General features: G+C 37.4%; 1 protein-coding gene across 5 annotated transcripts in view; it reads left to right on the top strand.

Moving 5' to 3' along the window:
- The window catches only part of DPP10 (dipeptidyl peptidase like 10), a gene marked incomplete at both ends in the record, with an annotated part of 1,446,555 nt that extends 1,423,849 nt beyond the window's left edge, over positions 1 to 22,706 (top strand). For all 5 annotated transcript variants that reach the window (XM_080918333.1, XM_080918332.1, XM_080918331.1 and 2 more), the window contains 7 exons: positions 7,238 to 7,432; positions 8,175 to 8,229; positions 15,971 to 16,070; positions 16,316 to 16,374; positions 16,520 to 16,592; positions 20,355 to 20,428; positions 22,572 to 22,706. In XM_080918333.1, coding sequence (XP_080774459.1) covers positions 7,238 to 7,432; positions 8,175 to 8,229; positions 15,971 to 16,070; positions 16,316 to 16,374; positions 16,520 to 16,592; positions 20,355 to 20,428; positions 22,572 to 22,706 — 691 coding nt within the window. The remainder of the gene's footprint in view (positions 1 to 7,237; positions 7,433 to 8,174; positions 8,230 to 15,970; positions 16,071 to 16,315; positions 16,375 to 16,519; positions 16,593 to 20,354; positions 20,429 to 22,571) is intronic.
- Positions 22,707 to 25,289: the final 2,583 nt, after the last annotated feature.

The following is a 25,289-nucleotide window of genomic DNA, read 5'->3' as shown; positions in this document are numbered from 1 at the left end:
TTTTATTACTAAACTTGGGATAAAAATCTATGTGCTCCAGAAAGTCAAGTATGGACCACCTTCCTTGAGAAGCCAATTGAACATCTGAACTCATAAAAGAAAAAGCAAAAAAAAAAAAAAAAAAAAAAAAAAAAAAAAAAAAAAAAAAAGAGAGAGAGAGAAATATTTCCTGTGGCTACATTAGAAAAAGGAGAAAAGAAATTCAGTGACACCTTTAACACTGTCTCCAATGTCCTAAAGTAATATTAAAATATAAGTACTGGACCAGGAATTTAAGCAGTCTTGGTCAAAGTGTGTTTCTGTCCACCTGAGCAACTACTGTCTCAACTTCTGTCTCATCCTACAAGTTGGTATGATGAGTTCTTAAAACTGAGTAAAATTTGTTTTAGGGAGACAACACCTTCCATCCTGTTAAGGCTGAATATTCTCTTTCTCCACCCAGCATAAGGTTCTTGGGTAACATTCCATTTCTTGCTAATTTTGGTCTGGTTTGGTTTGGTTTGTATTGGTGTCACTATTCTGTTATTCAGATCACACCATCTTCATGTCTTTCAGCCCAGTCATGCTTCCAAGTATCCTCTACAAGCCCTCTCATCCCATACTCTTTTCTTTTCCCCAAATTCAAGTCTCACCCTCTGTGGACATGCTCTAGGCAGAGCTGGTGAGCACAAACAGGACTCATGCTGCTTTACAGAGTTCTTTTGTTTCCTTATTGAGGCAAGAAAGGCTTGAATAACAAAGTTCTGTGTCCACAAACTCAACAAAACCCCTGCTATCATATGTGCTCCCTCCCCAACTTCTGCCAGTGCTGGCCAGCCCAGTCCACTGCTTCTGAATCTCCTGCTGTCTGGGACTTCTGCATATGGCATGGTGCTGATAACCCTCTCAATTTGTTTGAGTACTTGCCATTGAAACTAATAACTGCATTACCTATTTATATATTACTCCATTAAAAACTATCTTGTGTGTATGGTTGTACTTGTGCATGTGAATACACATGCACATAGAGGCCATACTCAATATCTGTTATATTCATCCATTTCTCTCTACCACATTATTTTGAGACAAGGTCTCTCACAATTACCTGGAGCTCACTGACTCAGATCAACTACATGGATGGCAAGTCTCAAAAGTTCAAATCCCCATCCATCGCCCATATCTTTATTGTCACACTCTTGAAATTAAAGGCATGGGTTGCTGTGACTGGCCTCCTCACATGGAGCATGACAGAGAGAGCTCGCAATCCACCTCTGCGTTCTTTCAGCCAGTCTATAGACTTTTTTTCACTCTAGTAGGCTTATTGTCATTATATACATATCAAGAAGAGAGTGGATCCTTCTGTGATTTGCCTTCCTGTGAATTGTTCTGGGGCACCCATTTAACGGTAGGTCATGTAGGTATATTCCTTACAAAATGCAAAAAAATTGACAAACAGATGTTCCATCTCTGAGATGATATAAATAACAAACCAAATGAAAGAAAAGCTCTTCTAGCCTCCTTCCTTTTCTACTCGCTCAATGGTTCCTGTAGAAATTATCTCAGAAGGAAATTGGCCAAAGGATAAGAGTTAATGTAGTGAGACTTGACAGCAGACATCATTAGAAGACACTACTTCCCTCTTTCTTGTTTCCATGTTTTTGCCTGGAAGATGTCCCCAAGGCCTTTTTCTGTTGGTTCAATTCTGTTATTTTCATGTGCTATCTAGGATGTTTATCCCAAGGTTAATTTTGTGTGGATAATACTAACAGTCCATTTTTAAGTGTTAGGCCTGGCTCATTAATATCCAGGCTGTTCACTGTTTCAAACTGTGTAGTGATGGCAGCTCGCCTTTTTGCTCCTTGTTGCAATATGAATAGCAGGACCGAAAGAGGTGGATTTTTCATTTCTTTAATTGCTCTCATGAGAATGTTTAAATGATATTTGTTTCTGGCTAAGGAGAATGGGCTGGACGCCATTCAGGGAAATAATAAAAAGGTATACAATCTTTTTTTTTAAGAAAAGGAAAAGAGTCTTTAGTGGATAATCACTGGTCCTGGCATGAGGAAGTATCATCTACCAAAAAGTACTGAAGAAAAGGGAAAATGTGGGAGAAAAGGTATAGAAAGATAGATTTAATTTCTGTTATATTAATGCACATTGTTTTGTTATCTACAAAATATCATTTCATCTTTTATCATGTGTATGTGGAAAGGGAGTGTGTATCCACACATGCACATACCGTGCCATGGAGGCAAGAGCATTGTTCCAGATACCCAGAGCCAGAGTTACAGGCAGCTGGGAGCCATTCTCCTAAGTTTTGGGAACCAAACTCTTGTCCTTCAAGAGAGCAGTAGATGCTTTTAATTGTTGAGCCATATCTCTAGTCACCATATTTTCAAAAAATAAGCAATTATTGATACATTGAATACAATATTTTTTATGTTTAAAACACTAAAACATAAGCATGGTGCCGATAAGGTAGCCTTCCCTAGCACTTGGTCTTGACCTCTCTTTGTTGTTCAGGTGTCTGTGGTATTTCTTGTGTTTTCACATTTCTACTCACAAAGCACCGGTGAGACTGAATTCTGCTAACCCTAAGAGCCCCAGTTTACTTTCTCTGTCTCTTCACATCTCTCTCTCTGAATCTAGTAACATGTTGTGGTGCCAGGTATCAGAATTTCTCTGTGTGAACTTACGGGACAAAATTCCTCACATATAGTAACTCTTGTTATTTGTTATAACAGCTTTGCCCATTAACCACATTTCTAAATTCCCATATAAGCACCAATCAAATCCCCAACATATAGTTTCAGAGGTTCTGTCCATTATCATTAAAGCAGAAATCATCGCATTCTGCAGGTATGTATGGTGCTAGAGAAGCTGAGAGTTCTACATCTTCATTTAAAGGCAGGAAAAAAGGATTACCTGCAATGGGCAGAGGCTGGGAATACAAAAAAAAGTCGAAGCCACCTCAAACTACCTCAGTGACACACTTCCTTCAGTAAGGCCACATTTGATCCAAAAAGGCCATACCTCCAAATAGTGCCATGTGTTTTTCCAAGCATTCAAACAGATACATCTGTAGAGATCAAACCTGTTCAAACCACAACATGCAGGGCACAGGTTTTTAGCAGTTGGTCTAATGGTCAAGACTCTGAAGACCCATTTTTGGACCTACTGTTTTGGATCTACTGGTTTTAGGTGTTTGAGGAACTAGATTCTGCTTTGGAATTGACACATAAGCCTGCTGCCTATTCTCAGTGATTAATGTTTCCCGGAGTTGTTTACTGGGTCTCCTTCTTTCTTTTTTCAAATATGGTGAACTAGAAATCTGTTGAGTATTTTGCAGTGTGTGTCTCTGTGTGAACACATACATGAGAGTAGAAGAAAGATGTGTTGGTGCCTTTCCCCTAAATTGTGAAGAGAGGATTCTTGGAATGCAGTTCAGGTAACTGAATGAAAGAGAAAGAAAGAAGAAAAAAAAGGAAGGAAAGAAAGAAGGAAAGAAAGAAAAGGGAAGAAAAGAAAGAAAGAGGAAAGAAACAAAGACAAAAGAAAGAAGCAAAGAACATGACTCATCTCAATTTTTAGCACCAGATAAATTAAAAAATAAACAAACAAAAAAAGAGCATGACTGTTTCTGGGTGTGGTAGGGGAGAAGGTTTACTGTAGACAAAAGAAAGAGCATGGCCAGTTTCAGGGATATCTGCAGTGTCCAGTGTGAAAATTATTAGACTAGGATAAGTCACATAAAGAGAGGAAGGGGAAGAGGCAGAAGAAACTTCCAGCAAAAGAGCAACAAAGGCTCCTCATGTGTGGACTCCACTCTGGCAAACAAAATGCAGGCAGAGAACTAGGCTATATACCCTATACCACCTTTGGGGCGGCGGGTTTGTGTGAAGTATCAATGTACCGCTCAAGAGTGGAAGAGTACAGCCTAGAATGGGGTAATCCATCCAAGAGATGAACCAAGAAAGGCGGAGACTGAGGAGGCAATAATTCCCATGTTCCCAGGCATCCAGTTGATTCTTGATATTGCATGGGGTCAAGAAAGAAGAGGGCACACATGGGCCTGTGAGGAGATTTCAGGGACTGCGGTAGAGAGAACCCTGGCTGAGCATTGTGTCCAAAAGTGTGAATGAGCCCTCTGTGGTGTACTTAGGTTGTTATGTATGAGGAAGCCTTACCCTGTGGTTCCCTTGGTGGTTCTTGATGAGACAATCCTTGCTCTTTTAAACTACTTATTGTTGTCATGGAAAATGGGTGCATGCAACTTCCTCCCGGTGAACCAGAGATTAAGTACCTTTTGCAGGAAGAATTGTACAAGAAGGGAAGCTTATTGATTAAATGTTTGGGGTCAGTCTAGATACCTCGGTAGCATAGAGAACTCTGTGTTCTGTGCTACATGGTCAATGGTCATGTTTTTCCCATGGAGGTCATAGTCATGTGCTCCACTACAGGAGTCCAGTGTGGAGTACATGGATTTTTTGATATCCTCAGATCTGAGAATACTAGACTTTCTGAACCCACTCAACCTTCCCAGTTTTGTCTGGTGACACAGTTCTACTTGCTTCACAAAGGGCCAAGAAACTGGCCAAGAAATTAGAGCATAGACCAAAAGGCCAGGTAATCAAAATGCCTGCATTATGTATGAAAGGGAAGCTCCGGATAGTATGAAAAGTCAATCCCAATGCTTGGCCTTGAGAACTTTGGGGTTAGGATATAGCGGCTAGAAGGGCACTTATAACAGGAAGACACTAAGAGATACAAGGAGAACCCTGTTGTAGTAAATATGAAAACTGGATTAGCTTATCTTTTTATCGGCCCTGCACTCTCACTCTGAGGGTGCCACTTCTAGTATGGAACAGGTGCATGCATTCTGTCACTCGGTCTAAGCCACCTCCCAACCCCTCAGTCTTACTTTGTGCACATGACTACCTCTTTCCAATGTGGAATGACCGCTCCAAGGTGCTTCATTAACCCAATGCCCAACACAAACATGACTGTAAGGCCCAATAGCTTTTCATACAAAGTTATATATTCAATTCTCAATCCACAAACTCTCTATACAAAAAGATTACATCTAATAGACAAATAGACAAACTGCCCTTCTACATGAGAAAAAGGACCTATAGAATCCTTATAAAGCTCATAGCTACCTAATGCCAATCAAGTCCACCTGGATCTAGCTCATCCTCTTCGAGCTTTATCTTCATCCTTTTCTCTGTCCCCTTCTCTCTCCTTCTCTTCTGACCCTCTCTCTCCACCTTCACTTACACTGGCTCTCACCTTTATTTTACTGATTAAAATGAGAAGAAGCTTCTAATAAAGTCACCTGAGTAGGTGACTAGGTGGTTTTTTAGGGAAGAAAAATTAACATCAAAATACAAAGAGCTGCAAGAAAATTTACAACAGAATCCCTTCCAGCATCTATGTTGACATGTTAAATAGGCATCTCAGACATTTGTCACAGACTTAAGACCTAACAGTACCAATGTGAATCATTTCAGAAAGAGGTACTTAGATGCTCTTTGGACCCATCACATGGGTGACCTTCTGTGTAACCTGTGCCTAGTTTGGTTCTAGAGGAACTACATGAATATGATGAGGACTAGAATAAGGATGATGATGGTGTTGATGATGATTATAATGCTTATAATGAAAGTGATGGTATCAGCATGAGTTAAAATTGGGGTAATGTAAACTGATGACCTGATCCCTCAATGGTATGGTAAAAATAAAGGGTTTGTTGTTTTGTTTTGTTTTATTATAGATATAAGGGATAGCATAGCCATCAACATTTGGAAAAGTCCAGAGCAGAAAGAAAAAGAGGTAGAATGAGCATGTCCAACAGGCTTGAAGTGGCCTTGAGGGAGGCAGGGGCAGATCAGATCAGAAACAATAAAGGGAGGCAGCAAAGAGGAAGATGATGACAGTGTGAACAAAGGAGAGCACCACAGAGACAAGCAAGAAGCCAAAGCTGAAATAGCAGGGTTATAAGAAGAATAATCAGGTAAGGGGAGGGAAGCTCATGAACTGAAGAAGACTAGGGTAGCAAAGGTGGCAACTTGAGATGAGAAGAGTCAGGATGCCCACAGGGAGTTTTGAAATGTTAATAAGTACTTGTGATACTGAGTGAGCCTAGAAGTCAGCATGAAAATGCTATATACATAGGTACCACACATAGCAGTTTGTCCCTTGTGCCAGTGATCAAGAAAATAGCCCTTTAGGGTAGAAGGGAACTGGTTTTACAAGGTCTGAGAAATGCTAGCTTTCATCTATCAGCCAGAATTTGAGGAAACAGACTTTCCTCTGGACCTGACAAGAATTATGATGGTTATAATGATGATGAAGGACATGATGATGATAATTTTCATGGAGGTGTGCTAGATATCAGATACAGGATCTCCCAATAGTTAGGCAAGTCCTCTGCTGCTGAGACACATGCCCAGAAGTTATGGATTTTATGAACACCTTCCTATCTACATTTTCTTTATTATAAAAAATAGAACAGTAAATACCACTTGGCCTAAACAACACCCTGTAGAGAAAAGAATCAATCTTTGTAATTTTCATGTCATCTGAATAAATTTCATGTCACTCATGATGCTTGGCATCTAGTTTTCAAGATTTTAAGACATTTTTACTCCCATTTCCTTTCTTGGCTGTTAGCTTGAAAGCTGAATGTTTTTTCCCTTTACTGTTGGTTTAACTTCACAGTGAGAACTCTATCTTGGACAGGAAGAAAACCCTCAGGAAATATTAACGCAATATTTCCTTAGGAGTCCAACATTCTTTAAGGTTGTATACTTCCTCTTAAATTATATGAAGTTTCCATGGCTGAGTTAGCACTCTATCAGATCCTTCAACCCTTGTAAACCATAGGTAAGACATTTATTTCCATTTATTTCCACAACACACTTGAAGACAGACAATAAAAATAGACTTGTCTGTCAACTTGACAGTCATTCTTCAAAAAGGCCTTTTAAAGGACCACATATTTTCTCCATTTTTCTCTTTGAAAAATGAAGTAAACCAGTGTCAACTGTGAGGTCTTAAGCTACGTATTCACCACTCTCAAGGGACTCTTCATTTCACAGTTTATATGGGAAAAATAGCATGTCATCAAGAATCAACCAAATTGTTATTAGCCCACATAGGTGATTTCCATAACTGGTTAAGTAGTTTGTATAGATTTGAGACTTTCAATCAAAGTGATTGTTGCTCTTCTTTTGATCAAATATGTTCACATTTGCAGGGATGAAGAACCAGGAGGCCAGATGGTGACAGATAAGTTCCATGTTGACTGGGATTCAGTTCTTATTGACACCGATAATGTCATTGTAGCAAGATTTGATGGCAGAGGAAGTGGATTCCAGGGCCTTAAGGTTTTGCAGGAGATTCACAGAAGAATAGGCTCATTAGAGGCAAAGGACCAAGTAGCAGCTGTAAAGTAAGTCAGTGCGTGTCTTCCTGTTGATTTCCATAGTCACAAAATCTAAGTAATGGGGCACATTACTCACTCAGAAATGTCATAGATGTCTGCTTTCTCAGTTTAGCATGTAGCTTTCTTGCATTTTTGAAAGCATATATCACTGTTATTGATGTTATAAAAGAATAACCATATGCATTTTTGCAATAATAATTTACTTTGGGTGAAAATGTGGGAAGAATTGCAATAGTGTATCATTTATTGACAGAAATCTAGTGTCTGGTATGTCCACAATTAACTATAATTTTTGAAAATAGTATTACATTTTTCAAGATAACATACACTGTGTGTGTGTGTGTGTGTGTGTATGTGTGTGTGTGTGTTCATTTATATAAAGGTAGACACATTTTCCAGTCAACTGTGGGGTAAGAAGTTAATCACAGTTGTCTATTCTGACATTTTTCCTTGTATGAGACAGGTTACTCTTCCCATGAGCTTCTGAGAAGCTTCTGTCTCTACCTCCCATTTTGCTGAAGGAACTCTGGGATTATAAGTATACACTACCTTACCTGGATTTATGAGGGTTCTAGGGTTTGAACTCAGGTTTTCACACTTCTGCCCACTGAACCATCACCTCTGTCTGCAGTCACACATTTATAGTCTTGTGGGGAGTGTTTGTATATATCTGTCTGTGATTAATAAATTCAGATATGCAACTGACTCAAGATAGTATAACTATATATATAATTTTTTATTCTTTCAGATACTTAGTGAAACAGCCATATATTGACTCCAAAAGATTAAGCATTTTTGGAAAGGTAAATAGAAATATGGAATTCATTTATTTAAACATTCCAGTATATGTATGTATTATATATATATACTTTTATTATTCATTGCATGTTAATTTTCTTCATAGCCCTGTAAAAGAGCATCATCCATATAGTATTCATTCTGTCAATTATTTGGAAGGCTATTTATCAAGCATGCAGTTGTTGTCTAATATTAAAATGAGTAGTAAAAGGGACAAACAGCCAGAAGTAATGGCTGGGGTAACAACTCACTGGGAAAAGTGCTTGATGTACAAAGATAAGAACCTAAGTTTGTTTCTGAGATCCTATATAAAGCTGAGTATGATGACATGTGCCTCTAATCCCAGTAGTTGTAGGTGACAGAAAGTCATAGGAAGCTTCTTAATGGGCTACTGTGTCCCAATAACTGAGCTCTAATTTCAGTGAAAATCCTTGTAGGGTAGAGCAGAGAAAATCACTGAATTTTGACTTCTAGGATAAACACACACACACACACACACACACACACACACACACACACACACACTGCACACTCTCTCTCACACAACAACAAACATATTTATACATGCATACACATGCAAAGATAAGCCCATACAACAGATACACATATGCACAAATACACACAGACATGTATTCACAAAAGTCAGACACACACCCACACACACACACACACACAAACACACACAAACATACCACATAAACTTATACACACAGCGGGACAAACATAGACACATATATGCACACACATATATACATTAACACACAGACAAATCACATACACGCACAGACTCATATACATATACACACAAAAACACCTGCACACACAAACACACATACAGACACAAATACACACAGAGACAGACACACATGCACAGTTGCAGTAATATTTAGGTGTTACATGTGAAGGGACCTGTAAATATCTCTCTATTCCATTTTCCTCTCCTGTTCTTTAATGTTTTTGTTTATTTTGTTTTATTGTGTGAGCTATTGTCTCACTGTGTAGCCTGTGTTAGCCTCCAAGCTATGATTCTCCTGCCTTAGGCTGTCAAAAGCTGGTATCATTAAAGTTGTTCACCACTGAATTCCAGCTAGGATTCTTCCTTTCCAGGTATGCTGGGGTTCTAAAAGCACATGTTCTGGTAGCACCGAACTTGTAAAGCATATCTGTGGGGGGCAGAAGGCAAACCACTGAGCCAGCAGCAGGCCTCACATTCACCATGGCCCCCTTCCTTTGGCTGTTAGTCTGAGATGAGGAAAGAGGTGGAAGTGGGTGGAGGAGTAAGTCTGCTCCATCTTTGAAATTCGTACTCTTTACTCTTGTCTGAGCATCCCTTTGTCCCTTTTGTTTTAAATCCATGAGCCATTAGAAAAGCTTCATTGTTTTTTCTTCTATTTCCTGTCATTTGCTACTTTCCCAGTTTTTTCATGTCATCATTTTCTACTTTTAAATTGCATCAACTCCCTAGTTAAAAGTTCAACATCCAACGTCTACTCTTTAGTCAGTTTTGTTTTTCATTTTTAACACTATACCTTTAAAGTGCAAACATTTTAGACACAGCACCCCTGTGAGTTACTCCCCAGCGTCACTTCCACTAGCATGGTTGTTAAAATTCTGTTTGAATATGTCTTTGATCCCAACATTTTGATTTGTGTTTTCATAATTTTAAAAACAGTGGCAGAAAGGCAAGATATTGTGAGGATTGGATTTCTTAATCCTCCTTCCTCATCTTCTAGAGAAGAGTAATGTGTCTTTTCCTTCAAAGCCTGTCTGCTCATCAGTTAAAAGTTTATAATTTAAATTTTTATTAAATAATTTTACAATGACCTCATTTGATAAATAAGTATTTAAATAAAGTATATAAAAGTAACCTTCATCTCTTTTATAACTTGTTTTGTCTTTTACATTATTTAATATGTACACACACATACACACACATATATATACATACATATACATATACAGGCATGCACACACATATACACAAACATAGTACTGTTGGATCCTAGACATCTTGTATAACTTGTTCATTTTAATGTCTCTATAAATGATCACTTTTCTCTTTTTTTTTTCCTAACTGGCTTGTTATAATGAGAAAAAGATTTTAGCACCATGTGTTTACATTTTAAGTGACCATGTGTGTTTTGCTCAGTAAATAAGTTTCATGTAAGTAAGCTTGGGACAAAATTAGTTTAAATTATAGCTATTGAAACTGAACCTCACCTCATCAAACATGTAATCATATTTTTATTTTATTTTTAAGATAAACATTCTTAGTTGTGAAAGATCACAACGTCTTGAATGAAAAGAGTTCTGAATATTATAGGATAAAGAAGAATGTCACGACAATTAAGAATTCACACTGATCTTGCAAAGGACCCAAGTTCCATTCCCAGAACTCATATCCATGGTCTCACAATTACTTGTAACTCTGCCTGAAGAAAATCAGATGTCCTCTTTGGTCTCTGTAGGCATCTGAACTCAAATATGTACCACCCTCTTCCACAAAACAAATACAAATTTAAAAATAAAACAATCTTTAAAAGAGTTAAGTGGACTAATAATAACATACATGCAAAACGCATTATAAAATTATGGCTATTATAAAGAAATAAATGAAAGGTAATAATGAGATATCAGATGATGTAAAACAGCCAACATTGGGTGATGAAGTCAGATTATCTATCTATCTATCTATCTATCTATCTATCTATCTATCTATCTATCTATCTATCATCTATCTATTATCTATCTATCTATCTATTTATCTATCTATCTATCATCTATCTATCTATCTATCATCTATCTATCATCTATCTATCTATCTATCTATCTATCTATCTACCTATCATCTATCTATCTATCTATCTATCTATCTATCTATCTATCTATCTATCTATATTTCTATTCATCCATCCATCTACCTGTCTTTATTACTGGTGTGTGCCTTTGTGTGTGTGTATGTGTGTGTGTGTGTGTTTGTGTGTGTGCCTTTGTGTGTGTGTGTGTGTGTGTGTGTGTGTGTGTGTGTGTAAAATTGTGTATAAATACATGCACACATATATGTCATGCATGGTACATTGTGGAGTCAGTACTCTCCTTCCATCTTTGAGTGGATGGGAGTGGATCAATCATCTTTTAGTGATTCTGGGTATTGAACTCAGGTTATCAGGCTTGCATAGCTAGTGACTTTACATGGTATACTTTTCTTCTGCAGAAGGTGAGGCATAAAACTCCCACTAGCTGGCATGAGAACAAATAGTAAGACTCTAAGAAACTGGCTTCCCAGGGATGGTCTTCTGATAATAGATGAGTGTAACTATAAATCATATTAAGCTTGACATACAGAAAGGAAATAAATATTTATGATTTTGCATCATATTAATTGAAAAAAATCTAAGTTTAAAATGAGCTCAAGCCATTTATGGTGTTTGTGATAATTATATATACAATCAGAGCTAGGATATAGCTCAATGAGCAAATATTTTGCTATGTAAACATGGGAATATGAGTTGAAACACATTTAAAGTTGAATATGGCATCCCATACCTGTAACTCTATTTCTCGTACATTGAGATTGCAGGTAGAGACCAGAAAATCACCAGACAGTTGCAAAGTGTCTGCCTGGATGATTCAGTGATAACCAGGAATGAGAAGACCAATGCTTGAAGTTGTTCTCTAATCTGGTACATGCACAGTGTCCCGAGAAAAACTGAGCTCACACACGAACTAGCATGCCTGTGTGTATACATACATTTTACATGCACACATATATAAAGATATGAGGAACTATACCAAAGTAAAGTAACAGACTCCATGACTAGGCACATGGTGAGAAAATTGTGTTAATTTTGAATTACCTTTTTAAACATGAATTTTCACTTTCTATTTGATTATTTAATGCAGACAAGTAATTATTTGTTCATATTGAGGACCTAGAGTCTAGCAGATTCCAAGCAGGCCGATAAATAGGGTAAGCAGGGTCTAGGACTATCAATGTACTTTTATTTTAAATGTTTAAGATGGCAGGCTTGCTGATTCTTCCTCCTTCCTCTTAAACAAATTTTGATGCTCCTGTTTTAGGAGAACTTCTCAGTTAAACTTTCAATTTTCTAGGGTCAGCAATGGACTGGCACTCTTGTGACAAACTTGGCTTCCACTTCTTTGGATTATCCAGTATCCCACAATAGTTAAAAATAGCCCTTTCTGAAGAGAAAAAGAGCCCAGCCTATTGTCATCCATGTAAATCTTTTGTATTTTGAGGACAGACTTTATTTCCAGGGTTGAGAACACCACTTTATAACTGAGGCAACTTTTCTTTGATTCCCTTCCCTTCCCATGATTCCCTTCCCAATACCCTGTGTGTGTATGTGTATATGAATGTGTGTGAGAGTAGTTGTGATTGTAGTAAAACTTGGATGTGTGTTGAACACTTGATTTTCCTGCTTTTTTATTCTTTAGATAAGTTCAGAAATGTATTTTTCCTACAACTGGAAGGATAGTTGTCTCAATGTTCATCTTCACTCCAAAAGGCCTCCTGAATCTCGACCACACAGAGCATCCTCTCTCATACTTACGTAGTCTTTTAAAAACATGTTTGAAATCATGATTTGTTACAAGTGATATTATGTAGAATTTCAAGTTTATAAGTCATTTATTCATTTTCTTGTCCCCCTGCTTTCTACAAGTACAGTTACAATGTCATTTACTGATGGTCTCAAAGCCCATACATGAAAACATAAGACTTGATCAATCTGACACTGCAGATCCTATGCTCTCTGCCTGTAAAATGCTTCTGTCAATTGAATTTAGATCTTCACATCACTTTTATGAAGTAGGAAACGTCTGAGGAAACACTTGGATGTCACAGCTCTGCTTAATGAAATTGCAAATGAACAACAAACTGATTGGCATTTTATGCATGATACTCAAATGACTGGCAAGTGGAAATTACAAAACTAAAGTACTGAGAGGGGAAGAATGTTGGTGATGGAGAAACCCAAAATTGGTCCAGAAGAAGCAGAGTGTCTTGATTGGTTAAAGCAAGGGCACACCATCACGTGTCGTCTGTGGGTCAATATAACGACCCTCAAACTAAGATTCTGCCTAAAGGGCAATGTGTTTTAAATATTAAACCCAGCACCCCCTCCCCAACAACGAAAGCTTGGAGCTCATTTTCACTTCCAGTCTCTATTTTCCAAAAGCTCTTTCAGGTTCAACCTTTGCCTCAGTGAATAAACATGACATGATTGAGGGGATGGCAAGCAATTAAAACTTAATTTATTCTAATTTCTGCCGGTGTTGATTTCTACTTTAAAAACAGAAGTTATGTCTCTGAAATAAATCAAATTAAGCCAGCATTTTTAGATTTGATTTTGAAATTCCACGGCTTTCAGAATCATTAAGTCTGAGAGATTATTTAGCTTTACTATATCCTACATTTTCATATTAAGAAAAAAAAGAGGAAACACGGGCTTCTTATGAGTCAGGACACAAAGTATGTGTGTACCTGACCTTAGCAAGAGAACTGTAGGTAGGGCTTCTTCGCTGCCCCGGGATGTCTTCAGATTTGCATCTGATGGCTTGTATTCAGTTGCCATTTGTTTCCTTCTTATACCAGTAATCCAGAGAACTCTAGTGGGAAGAAATTTCTCTGAGGCATCTCTATCTTATTAGTACACCATAAAAAATTGTAATTTAAAATGTCAAACAGCAGCTGGAAGGATGGATCAACAGGCAAAAGTACTTGCCAAAAAGCCTGGTGTCCTGAGCTTAATCCCGGGGACCTACATGGTAGAAAAAAAAAATGACCTACCTTGGAAAGTTGTCCTCTGACTTCCAGTACAGAGATGTGCATATGTGTTTCAAATGAACACATCAAAATTAAAATATAATGAGAAATGAACATCCAACTGTACCACTGACAGCCCCTTCAAAGTTTGTTTAAAATAAAATACCCGAATCACATCTCTCAAAAATCTGAGGTAGTCAGTACAGTCTAGTTTGGGTTGCAGAGATACTTATGGGAAAATAATTTAAAACAAAAACAAACAAATAAAACCTATCCTCTCAATATTCTTAATCCCAGAATTACACCATTTACTAAAGAAAGTTTGCTATTTTTTTTCAGTGCTGTTGTTGTTTGTTTTTGTTTGGTTGTTTGTTTTCCTAAATGATACTGTTATATATACTTAGGGCCTATAGACCACTGCATAGCGTCACATTTCTATGTGACAAAGTGACTGCTGCCATGGAGCCCTGAGAAGTGACATCATTATATACTTCTTTCTCCTTTGTTTACTTTGCTTTTGTGGAAAGAGCAGCTAAAGTGTGTTCCTTTGGCAGTAGTAAAAACTATAATACATTTTAATTTCATGGTCTCATATTGTGCATACTAGCCAGGATTTTTTTTGTTCCCATCCTATGAACTCTGCAGACATTCCTCAGCTCCTGCACAATCCTCATTCCATCCCTGCACCCCAATAAACAGTTTAATTGCATTTTAAAAATAAATTTCAGCTTGCTTCTTCACCACCCCATCTCCTATTTTTTCTTCCTCCTCCTCTTTCTCTCCCTAAGCCCCTCCCCATCTTCCTTCTCTCATCTTTATCTGTGTCATCTGTCTTCCCTCTTTTCTGTCCCTTTTGCCCTGTTCTCCTCTTCTACTTATTAGGTGCCTTATCCACTGGTGACAGTTTAAGAATTTTAGCACCTTTTCTTCCTAGGACAGATGGAAGATATGCTTAACTACAGAGTTCCCTTTCTCTCTCTATATATATATATATGTGTGTCTTACAACCACACAAATCCTGTCTTTTTTATGACTGGCAGATGTTTTCCTCTTCTCTGTGTCTGTGTTAAATGTATACGCTTGTGTGTGAGAGATGCGTATGTTTTCTAAGGTGTAACTGCATGCGGAAACCAGAAGACAATTGCAGCTGTCATTCCTTGGACCCCCATCTGCCTTGAATCTGGAGATAAATTCTCTCACTATAGTGGAACTCTCTAAGTAAGCTAAGTTCCCCAGCCAGCCAGCCCTAGATCTCCACCCTCCTCCAGTTCCCAACACCAGGACTCTACGTCGTCGGCACACCCATGCTCAACTTTTTAGTTTATTTTTAAATTTGGGTTCTGGAAAATCAAGCTTGGGAACTCATGCTTGCACATAAAACACTTTACCATATACAATAGCAGCCTGACCCCAGTCTGTAATTTCTCAAAATTATCATCTCAAATCATCCTTATGCAAAAAAGGCTTATTCACCCATGCAGCAGATTCCAGATTTCTAGAGTCAAACTTTGGAACTACAGGTCCTATGTTTCTGTAAGGAATTTCAAGTAGAGTATAAAGTTGTAGTCTGAATTTTAAACATTTTACCGTTCTTTCCTAATTGTCCACAAGCATCATAATTATTAAATATTATACTTGAATACATATGAAGTTGCCTTAAGATAATATACAAAGCATACTTCACTTGCCTTGTTTTAAATTATTTGTAGCAATCCCCAGATATGTGGTATAAATCGTGACTTTTTGTGATACATAATTAATTTCATATTTTGCTTAGTTATTAAAATAACCTGTTGTGTTAATTTTTAAACAGCTGTTAAGTCTTTATATGTACACAGTGATGTTTTCTGCATTTTGTTTTACATTTTGAAACATTAGAATGTGTGCATTATTAAAAAGAGATCAAAAAAGTATGAGTACTGCTAAGAACCATTATTATACTTTTTCTTTTTGCTCAGGGATATGGGGGTTATATAGCATCAATGATCTTAAAATCAGATGAGAAGCTTTTCAAATGTGGAGCCGTGGTTGCACCCATCTCAGACATGAAGTTGTATGGTGAGTATGTCCTACACACAGATCTAATATAAGGTATTGATTGGTCAACAAGAAAATCCCAATGCAGAGAAACTCAATTGAGCTCATTTATCATGTGTTATTAAAGTCTGTTGTGAGTTATCACCTCTTTTGTGCAATTGATTTTACTAGAGCGTGACAATGACAATTACATTTGAAATGCACAGATAAATAATGAAACAGGGTACATTTTGCTCATTCAGATTTTTTTTCTCCCTGTGTCACAGCCTCAGCTTTCTCTGAGCGGTATCTGGGTATGCCATCAAAGGAAGAAAGCACATACCAGGTAGACTAATGATAAAAATGGCAATAAAAGGCAAAGGGCATTTTTTTTTTGTTAGAAGGATTAGGTTGATACTCCTCAGATCTCTCTACTTATAGAGATACTTGTGCTTTTTTATTTTATTTATTTATTTATTTATTTTTTGCAGGCATCCAGTGTACTGCATAACATTCATGGTTTAAAAGAAGAAAATTTATTAATAATTCATGGAACTGCTGATAGTAAGTATTGTATTCACTGCTCTTTCCTGATGGGACCTGGCTCTTTACAAAGGGACATATCTTAGATGCAAGACTTGTTTCCAGGATGTTCTGAAAAGCTGTTTAACAGGAGTACAGGAAGTGACATAAAAGATGAGATTTCTGGCCGGAAGTAGGAAGAAAATGAACTAGTGATATCCAATGTCATCCTCTATTGTTATTAGGAGACTTTATCTGTAATCTTGCAATCTTACATAAAGCAGCCGCTGGTCAACTGCAACTGTTGATCTTATTGAAAATAGTGTTAACTAGAGAACAGGTAATTTACTTTGAAGATGGGTTAGATCAGGACAGAGTAGGAGGGACATAGCAAAAGTAGCAAGGGATATAAGAACAGCTGCAGCTAGGAAGGCCCATGGGCTGGTTGGTGTTTAGGCCAGGTGAGGAGGTATGTCAGTGGTCTGTGTGGTTTGTGTGGTCTGGGTGTGGGCCTCCATGTTTGCATATATGTGAATGTTTGTGAGTCATTTAGTCAAAATTAGGTTCAGGAGATTTAAGTTCTAAAAGCTATGTATTAACCTGGCTTCCCACCTAAAGTGAAAGCCAGACATAGGGAAACAGTGGTAGATACCACATAAAGCAGCTCATGGCCAGTTTCTAAACCCTTTTCCTTTATTTTGAAACAAGCTTCTAATAACAATGTAATATATTAAAATGAAAGAGAGAGAGAGAGAGAGAGAGAGAGAGAGAGAGAGAGATAGAGAGAGAGAGAAAGAAAGAAAGAAAGAAAGAGCAAACCATATCAGCCTACACAGGAACTCACTGTTCTTGTGGCCACTCTTCTGAAAATCTACAATTATTATGAATTAGAAAATGTGTTTCTGGAATAATTTAGGAAGAGCCCCACGCTTCTAAATGATGTCAAAGTACTAAGACCATCCACTTATGTCACAGAAAGTAGTCACAGAAAGTCACTCACGTGTGTGCCAGAGCATGCACTAAAAGCACTTAATAATGTCTTATTTGTTCTGCCTAAAAATACTATCCTAAGGAGTCACCATTGTATCAATCTGTACACTAGTTAGATAACTGGTGACAAAGCTGAAGTTTCCAGGGTGTGTCGGTTGTGTTTACTGCTCTTCTTATCCCTTGCACTATAAACCTTAAGCCAAGTGAACCAATTAAAGTTAAATTATTTTGTCCATAGACACCACCCTAGAATATTTTAGTGCTCTATAAAACCCCTCTGCTAAGTTGGTAGAATTACTGAAAATCGTGTTGTTTCCTCTTCAATGCAATTTCAAGTCAGGCACTTCACAAAGCTGATTCTGTACTGTTTCTGGGGCACCAGCTATGCTTGTGTACATGTGGACACACGTCCATACTCACTACACAGCCATAGGAAACCTGACTTATGGTTGATCAATGACATTTTTATGCTGCCATCATTGGCTAGGAAAATTACAAACCCATTCGCCTGTTCAGTTAGACTTTATTGTCTCATTTAGTCCTTTGAAGGGAACAAATAGCAAACAACAGCTGTTTCATTGAAAACCAAGCAGAAAATAATCAACTGAAATATTATTTGGAGGGTTTGGAGAGATAGTTCAGTGAGGACAAGAGCTTAGATTTTCAGAATACAAGTAAAGCCAGATACAGTGGTGTCCGCCTGTAATCATAATGCTCCTAAGTAAGTAGGTGGACAGAGAAAAAGCCCTCTTAACTCACTAAGAAGCCAGCCACGTGTGCGTAGCAGCAAACAAGAGACTCTGCCTCAAGCAAGGTGGAAAGCAAGAACTGACACCCAAGGCTGTGCTCTAATCTCTACATATGTTCATATTCTTATACACATTAAACATTTGTGTCCACTATCATGTGTCTGTCTGTCTGTCTGTCTATCTACCTATCTATCTATCTATCTATCTATCTATCTATCTATCTATCTATCTCTTCCACTGTTTCTGTCTGTTTCTGTGTCTCTGGTCTCTCTCTCTCTCTCTCTCTCTCTCTCTCTCTCTCTCTCTCTCTCTCTCTCTCTCTCTCTCTCTCTCACTCTCTCTCTCTCTCTCAATCTTCATACCTTCCCTTTCCCTCCCTCCCATCAGTTCATTTGCATGACCATCTTTTCAGCCATACTTAAATGCACACTTCATGGACTCTCTTTCTTATTAAAACCACACGAGTTATATAAAAGATTTTTCTACATCAGCCATTGTCCACATAAATTTGCATTCATAGTCACATACATATACCAAGCAATGTATAGTTATTTAGAATTGGTGACTTACCTTATTGATTGTAATAGAAAATTGTTCAGAAATCTCTTGCATATATTTAAAGTAAATGGCTACTTTGACTGTTTATCCTCTGCTGTATAGAAAGATTATTCTGCACCCTAAGATGAGATTTATACTATTTTTAAGATGGCCCTGGTTTACAATGATAGCTATACAATGTTAGCTTAAAGTTATGTATTGAAATCTGAGATATATGTGGAGTGAATAGAATGGCTTAGGTAGAATACAGAAAAACTATAGCACAGAAACATTTGAGTGGCAGGCAGAAGGTTTCATAAGTAGCTCAGACAAAACTGTTACTAAGTACAGAATTCCTGAGATGTATTCCAAAGCTCTGGAGCCTTACATTCAGACAGAAGAAAGATGGAGGGAAAAGATAAAGGAGTTTTCTCTGCATCAAATATTGAACACTGAATAATGAGCAATGCACTCTATCATTTCAACGTGAGAATTCATGTTTGATATGAAATGTAATTACAATTTCATTTATTATTATATTGCTTCATTGTGTGTGTGTGTGTGTGTGTGTGTGTGTGTGTGTGTGTGTGTGTGTTTGTACTTGCTTATGAAGGCAGATGTTTAGCATCAGAGGACATCTTCTGGAAGTCTAACATTTTTCTGTCTACCATAGATGGGTTCCAGTAATTTATTTCAGGTCTTCCGGCTTCCAACAAAGCACTCTTTCCTGCCGAGCAATCTTGCTGTTGCAGATTTCTAATTTGAAATAACAATGCCGAGTGTCAGTGTCTAGATGAGTCTAGATTCTAGAGAGCTTCAAGTATGTATATGAAGATAGTTCAGGGCATTGATTTCAAGCAAGACATAAATTACCCCTAATACTTATTAGGTATGAAATACATAATTAATTACAAAATAAATTATTTCACACAAAATCCATAAAAATGATATCATCCAGAGTTGAAAAGGTGGCTTGCCAATGTGAGGACCAGGATATCAGCCCCAATAACACAAGTAACATTTAAAGTGCAGACATGGTTGTAGATGCTTACAATCCCAGTGTGAGAAAGGTACTAGGCTGAGACAAGTGGAAAAAATAAAGCTTGCTGTCTAGCTAGTTCAGCTTATTTCTGAAAATCCTATGCAAGTCAGAGACCATGTCTCAAATGACAGTGGAAAGAATGTGAGGAATCACATCTGAAGTGGGCCTTGGACTTCCACACACACTCACCAACGCACATAGGATTACCTGAACACACAGGCACTGACACAAACATGCATAAACAGAATGCCATTGGATTATGAAATTCACCTTGGTAGCAGCTCTTCTCTTGGTACTCTGTTTGATAATGAAAAGAAAAACTTTACTATGCTACTTAGCAGCTATCTAATTAAAATCACTGATAGCTCTTTCTTCCAAGCAGACAATATAAATAGAGCACTATTTCTGTTGTTTGAAAAAGATATTGAGCATTTCAAGTACTAAGAGATTCACTTCTTTCAAATATCATAATTTAATATTTTGCAGCAAAAGTTCATTTCCAGCATTCAGCAGAATTGATCAAGCATCTGATAAAAGCTGGGGTGAATTACACTCTGCAGGTAAGCTACCATTCTAGAAAAATATGAACTAATCATCAGCTTTTTATCACTTTCTCTTATACTTGCTATAAAAAGTTGAAGCCTTGAGAGGGTAATTTTGGCTCACGATTCTAGAGGTCATAGCTGCAACCATTACTTTGGGTCTGTGACAAGAAGTGTCACATTACTAGAGTTCATGGAAAAGTAAAACAACTTTTTTAAAGTGTGTGTGTGTTGGAACACACCTATGTGTGTGCCTATGTGAGTGTGTGTATGTTTATGTGCATGTATATATTTGTGTGCATACATCTGGGGAAGCTAGGTAACAGCAGCAGGGCAAATAATATAAATAACTATGCCATGTTCATCATCCGGAGGACCTGCAGCTAAGCCTGTTTGACCGACAGCTGCACCTTGTTGGTTGATCAGTAATCTTGAGGGGAAATGTCTCAGGAAAAAAAGTTCCCAGAAAGCCCTGTGTCATAATGCCTGGAGGCTCTGTTTTCAAGGAAAATTCTATAAGATTTCACTTATTATGTCTCTGAGTCTTCTACTGTAAGAATCATTCTTCCTTCTGACATGCCCTCAAGGCAAGAGAAAAGATCCTAACTTCCTCCAGACACAGGAAACACTGCTTTCTTTGTCCTTTACTTTTCAATATGGAAGTATATCCTCTTGCTTGCAAAAATGAGCAAAAGATTTGTGGGTATTTTTAATATAAATGAAAAGTTATATATACATGCAACATTTCTCAAGAAATCCCTCTAAGTAAAGAACTGTGTGGAGCATATATTCCATGAGAAGATAGATGTTTAGTCAAGCAGTCTACAATGACTAGTTTATAGTGGTCAGCATGAGCATAGAAGATTCTATCATTTTGGGCAACAAGTTTTAATTTATATAATTGTTTTGTATGTGTGTGTCTTGGTGAATAAAAGTTCATGAAACAAAGAGTATCGTCTACTAAACCTTCTGTAAGGTTGATTCACTAATTAGAACTTCAGTGACTGCAGAAAAGTGTCAATGTTTGAAGTGGATGGAAATCAAGCAGTAAGTTTCTTGGGCTGCCTTCACCCTCTTGGTAGCTATTTTAACCTCTGTGTGTGAGGTAATGTATCTGTAAGCACTGGGTAAATTTTTGGAATGTAACAGTATATAGCTCCCCCTAAATAATGGCAGAAATTTCTCCACAACTTATGGAAAAGGACAGCTCTTAATGAGAATAAGAGACTGTTTGTATTTCACAGGAAATACAAGTTTTTTTTCAGTTAAAAAAAAAGGAAAAAAAAAAAAGATTCAGGGAAAAAAAAGAAAGAAATTGTTCTGGAGTCAAGATTTGACTATGGCCTGGAAACATTTAGGTTACCTTACTTTCATGCTCTCCAATGTAGAAGCAGTTTCACAGAGGTTTATAGTAGCAGAACAAAAAAAGGTACAAATCAAGAAAATTCAAAATACATTACTAGAAACACCAGTAAAGCAATTATAACAAAATGAAGAAATCTCAACTATAAGCGCAGTTGTTAAATGGTTAACTCTTCCATTGACAGAGAATGGCAGACACTAGTAAAAAAAAAAAAAAAAAAAAAAAAAAAAAAAAGGAGACTGATTGGGTCTGGCATGAGGTTTTGAAATTTGAACCCCACTTCCAGTGACATACTTTCTTCACCCAAACTACATATACCCCAACAAGGCTACACCTCCTATTCTTTCTAATCCTTTCAAATAATACCACTCCTTGGTGACTAAGCATTCATATAGATGAGCCTATTAGAGCATCCACATGAAAACCACACACAAGGGATCTGATCTGGGTTCAGATCCTTCAGCCTAAGTTGAGGCCACATGCTGTAGGGCTGCTGAGTATCCCATAGCATGTTCTTGAAATCAGATTTTTCTGATTTCCATGCAGCAAGAAATGCAACCTTTAAGCTAACAAATGTCCATTATGCCAGATTTAATTCCTGATTGCTTAGGGCACTTAGAAACTTGGGCTGTGGAAGAGAGTATAAGAGACTTGCAGGAAGTCACAGAAGGGTCCCTAACCTTTCTTTATAGCAGCTGTGAGGACAGAGTGAAGGAGACAGCTCTGGGTAGCATAGCCTGAGGAGACCCTGGCCCAACCCAAAGTGACTTAGACTTTCATCTCTCTTCAACATCATAGGTCTATCCAGATGAAGGATATCACATTTCAGACAAGAGCAAGCATCATTTTTACAGCACAATCCTCAGATTCTTCAGTGATTGTCTAAAGGAAGAAGTATCTGTGCTGCCACAGGAACCAGAAGAAGATGAATAATGGACTATACTCATACAGAGCTGAAGGGAATATTGAGGCTCAATGAAACCGAACCAAGAGACTGTCTTGTAGACGCTCCAGATTCTAAGGGCAGCTTGAGGAGAGGAACATGGAACAGCACACTCAGACAGTGAACTAAAACTTGGAGACAGATGTCCTTGATACTGTGCTGCCAAGGGTGCAGAAGGTGTTTCTTTGTAAAGGAAAGATGCAAGGGTTGGTTTCCTGGGGGGAAAAATTAGTTTCACATTAAAGTAGGAATAGTGCATGTTTCCTTCCGTTATCCCCTTTTGTTCTGTGGCTAGTTACCCTCACTTTGGTTTTAATGGTCATGATCACCTTTGCATAAAGTGCATAACGTACCATCAGTACCACCGTCCCTGATCTTTGATGGCTGAGCTGCAATCTAACATGTTAATGTAACTTTATAATAAGTGCAATTCTCTCATTGTCTATTATTATGCTTAAGAAAATATTCAGTTAATAAACAAAAACAGAGTATTTTACATAAAGTTCTGTTTTTAAAAAGGCATAATTAAATGAGTCAAGGCTATGTAGAAATATGGATTTCAGCACCTTCCAAAGTTCAGGCAGTTGTCAGTAGCTAGAATACTTTTAAATCAACACACACGAGTGTTTGTCTCACAGTATACTATAAATATATATATACACGCACGTGTGCATATGCAGACAGTGAGTCGATCTTTATATGTTACTCATGCTACAAAGGGTAAACTTTAATGAAGTACAGTGGATACTCTTGTACAGGCTGCAAAGGATGCTTCTTTAATGAGCCAAATATGATGAGACCCTTTTGTTTCCAACTCAGATTCTAGCAATTGCTTTCCTATAAATGTTTGGGTTGTGTTTGGTATTGTTTCTAGTGGTTAATAGTTTTCTAGTTGCAGTTTACTTTTTTGAATATAATATCTTGTCACATGTAAATTAGATATTAAATATTAAATTATAGTTTCTGATAAAGAAATTTTGTTAAACAAATGCAATGCCACTGAGTGGCATTTTGCTCTCTTGGTGGAGAAGGCTTTTTTAAACATTCAGACCTTTTACTTAAGACGCTCTGTGCAGTAAAGTCAATTCTCACTTTCATTGTAAAAGCAAAAATAAGAACTATTTCATTTTTTTCCAGAGTCTGCATAGCATTCCATGGCTGTTCAATGCATCTGTTGCTGTATAACTAAGCCCTTGTTATAAAAATTAAAAATAAAATCATTTTTATTCATTGTCCCTCCTCCCCCAGATCACAAACAGCAGTACAAACATGGTATTGCTTTGAAATGGACAACATGTGGGGTATCAAATCCCACGCTATGTCAATTTGGACAAGTTAGTAAGTGAGAATGAAAACTAAACTTAACTGTATGGAGTTTCAGTCGTGAGAGGGTAGACCGCCTTGGTGACTGAAGTCCGCTGTGTTTTCAGTCTATATAACAGATCTTCCAGAAGATGATGCAAAGTCTGAAACCAAAGTCCGATGCTCAGAAAAATCCCAGTGACATAATGTCTATTCAGAGCCTAAACTCTGTTCTTTGGGATAGCTGGGTTCCTCTATCCTCTGAAAACCAAGAAGAAAAGTTTAAAAGTAAAAAATTTGTCCAGCTACTCTGGCCTTCATCAAATGTACAGCCCGAGATTCTGAGGTGTGCTCCTGGGACTGACTTGAAGGCTGGTTCTCCCTCTTTTCTCTTCAGTGCTTTGGAATTGTGTCTTCTCTGCCCCATTAGACTCAATTTACTAAGGGGAACATGCCCTCTCCAGAAAGACCCATTTTAGGTCTTTTTCAAGGATAGTGAACACATTTTTTAACAAAATAGGTTTCCAATGAAAGTTTTTCCTATTTTATTAAGATGGAAGTTTCTTTTTAGGCTGATTTGAAGTCCAACTGAAGCTTTTTAATCAATATTTTAAAATTCAACCACTAGAGATTTTTATGATGCAAATAATTATGTTGTCTGAAAGATGTGGTTTTATTGAATGTCTATTTGAGTAACATTTAAAAAGTGTTTACCTTTTCCTGTCCATCACTTCTCTTGTTTATGATTATTATCAATGTTTATCTATTTTTGATTAATTTAATACAGTTTGTAATGTGAAAGTTGCTTGTCTGGGACCACGTTCACCTCATAGCACTAATGGATCTCACATGAGAACACAATGTTTAATAGGAAGTTGAAGACTTGTCCTCTCTCTGATTTCTGTGGTCATTCCTGATGGCTGTGACATGCAAAGAAACACTCACTGATGTTTTCTCTAACTTTGAGGATGTGGGATGGTCAAACAAGATACAATATTTACACCTTTGCCTCAGTTGCATCCCAATCATTTTCTGCATATTCACAAATTCCGAGGGTTTCTGAAACTTCAGTGGCAATCTCCTTCATGAAAATTTCTTCTTCATATTAAAGTTTCAAGTCAGACTTCCATTTCTATGGTGAAAGTCTTCAGGAGTATTAGCACAGAAAGAAATACATAACCTTTGAAACTCCTTTGAAAGCAAATTTGTTTTTTCCACTTTCATTGAGAGCATTACATACTCAGTAAATAGGGAACTTGCAATAGCATATT

This window comes from Micromys minutus (genome assembly GCF_963924665.1).
Source record: "Micromys minutus genome assembly, chromosome: 6".
Taxonomy (NCBI): Eukaryota; Metazoa; Chordata; class Mammalia; order Rodentia; family Muridae; genus Micromys; species Micromys minutus.
This window is presented reverse-complemented; position numbering and strand designations above follow the sequence as displayed.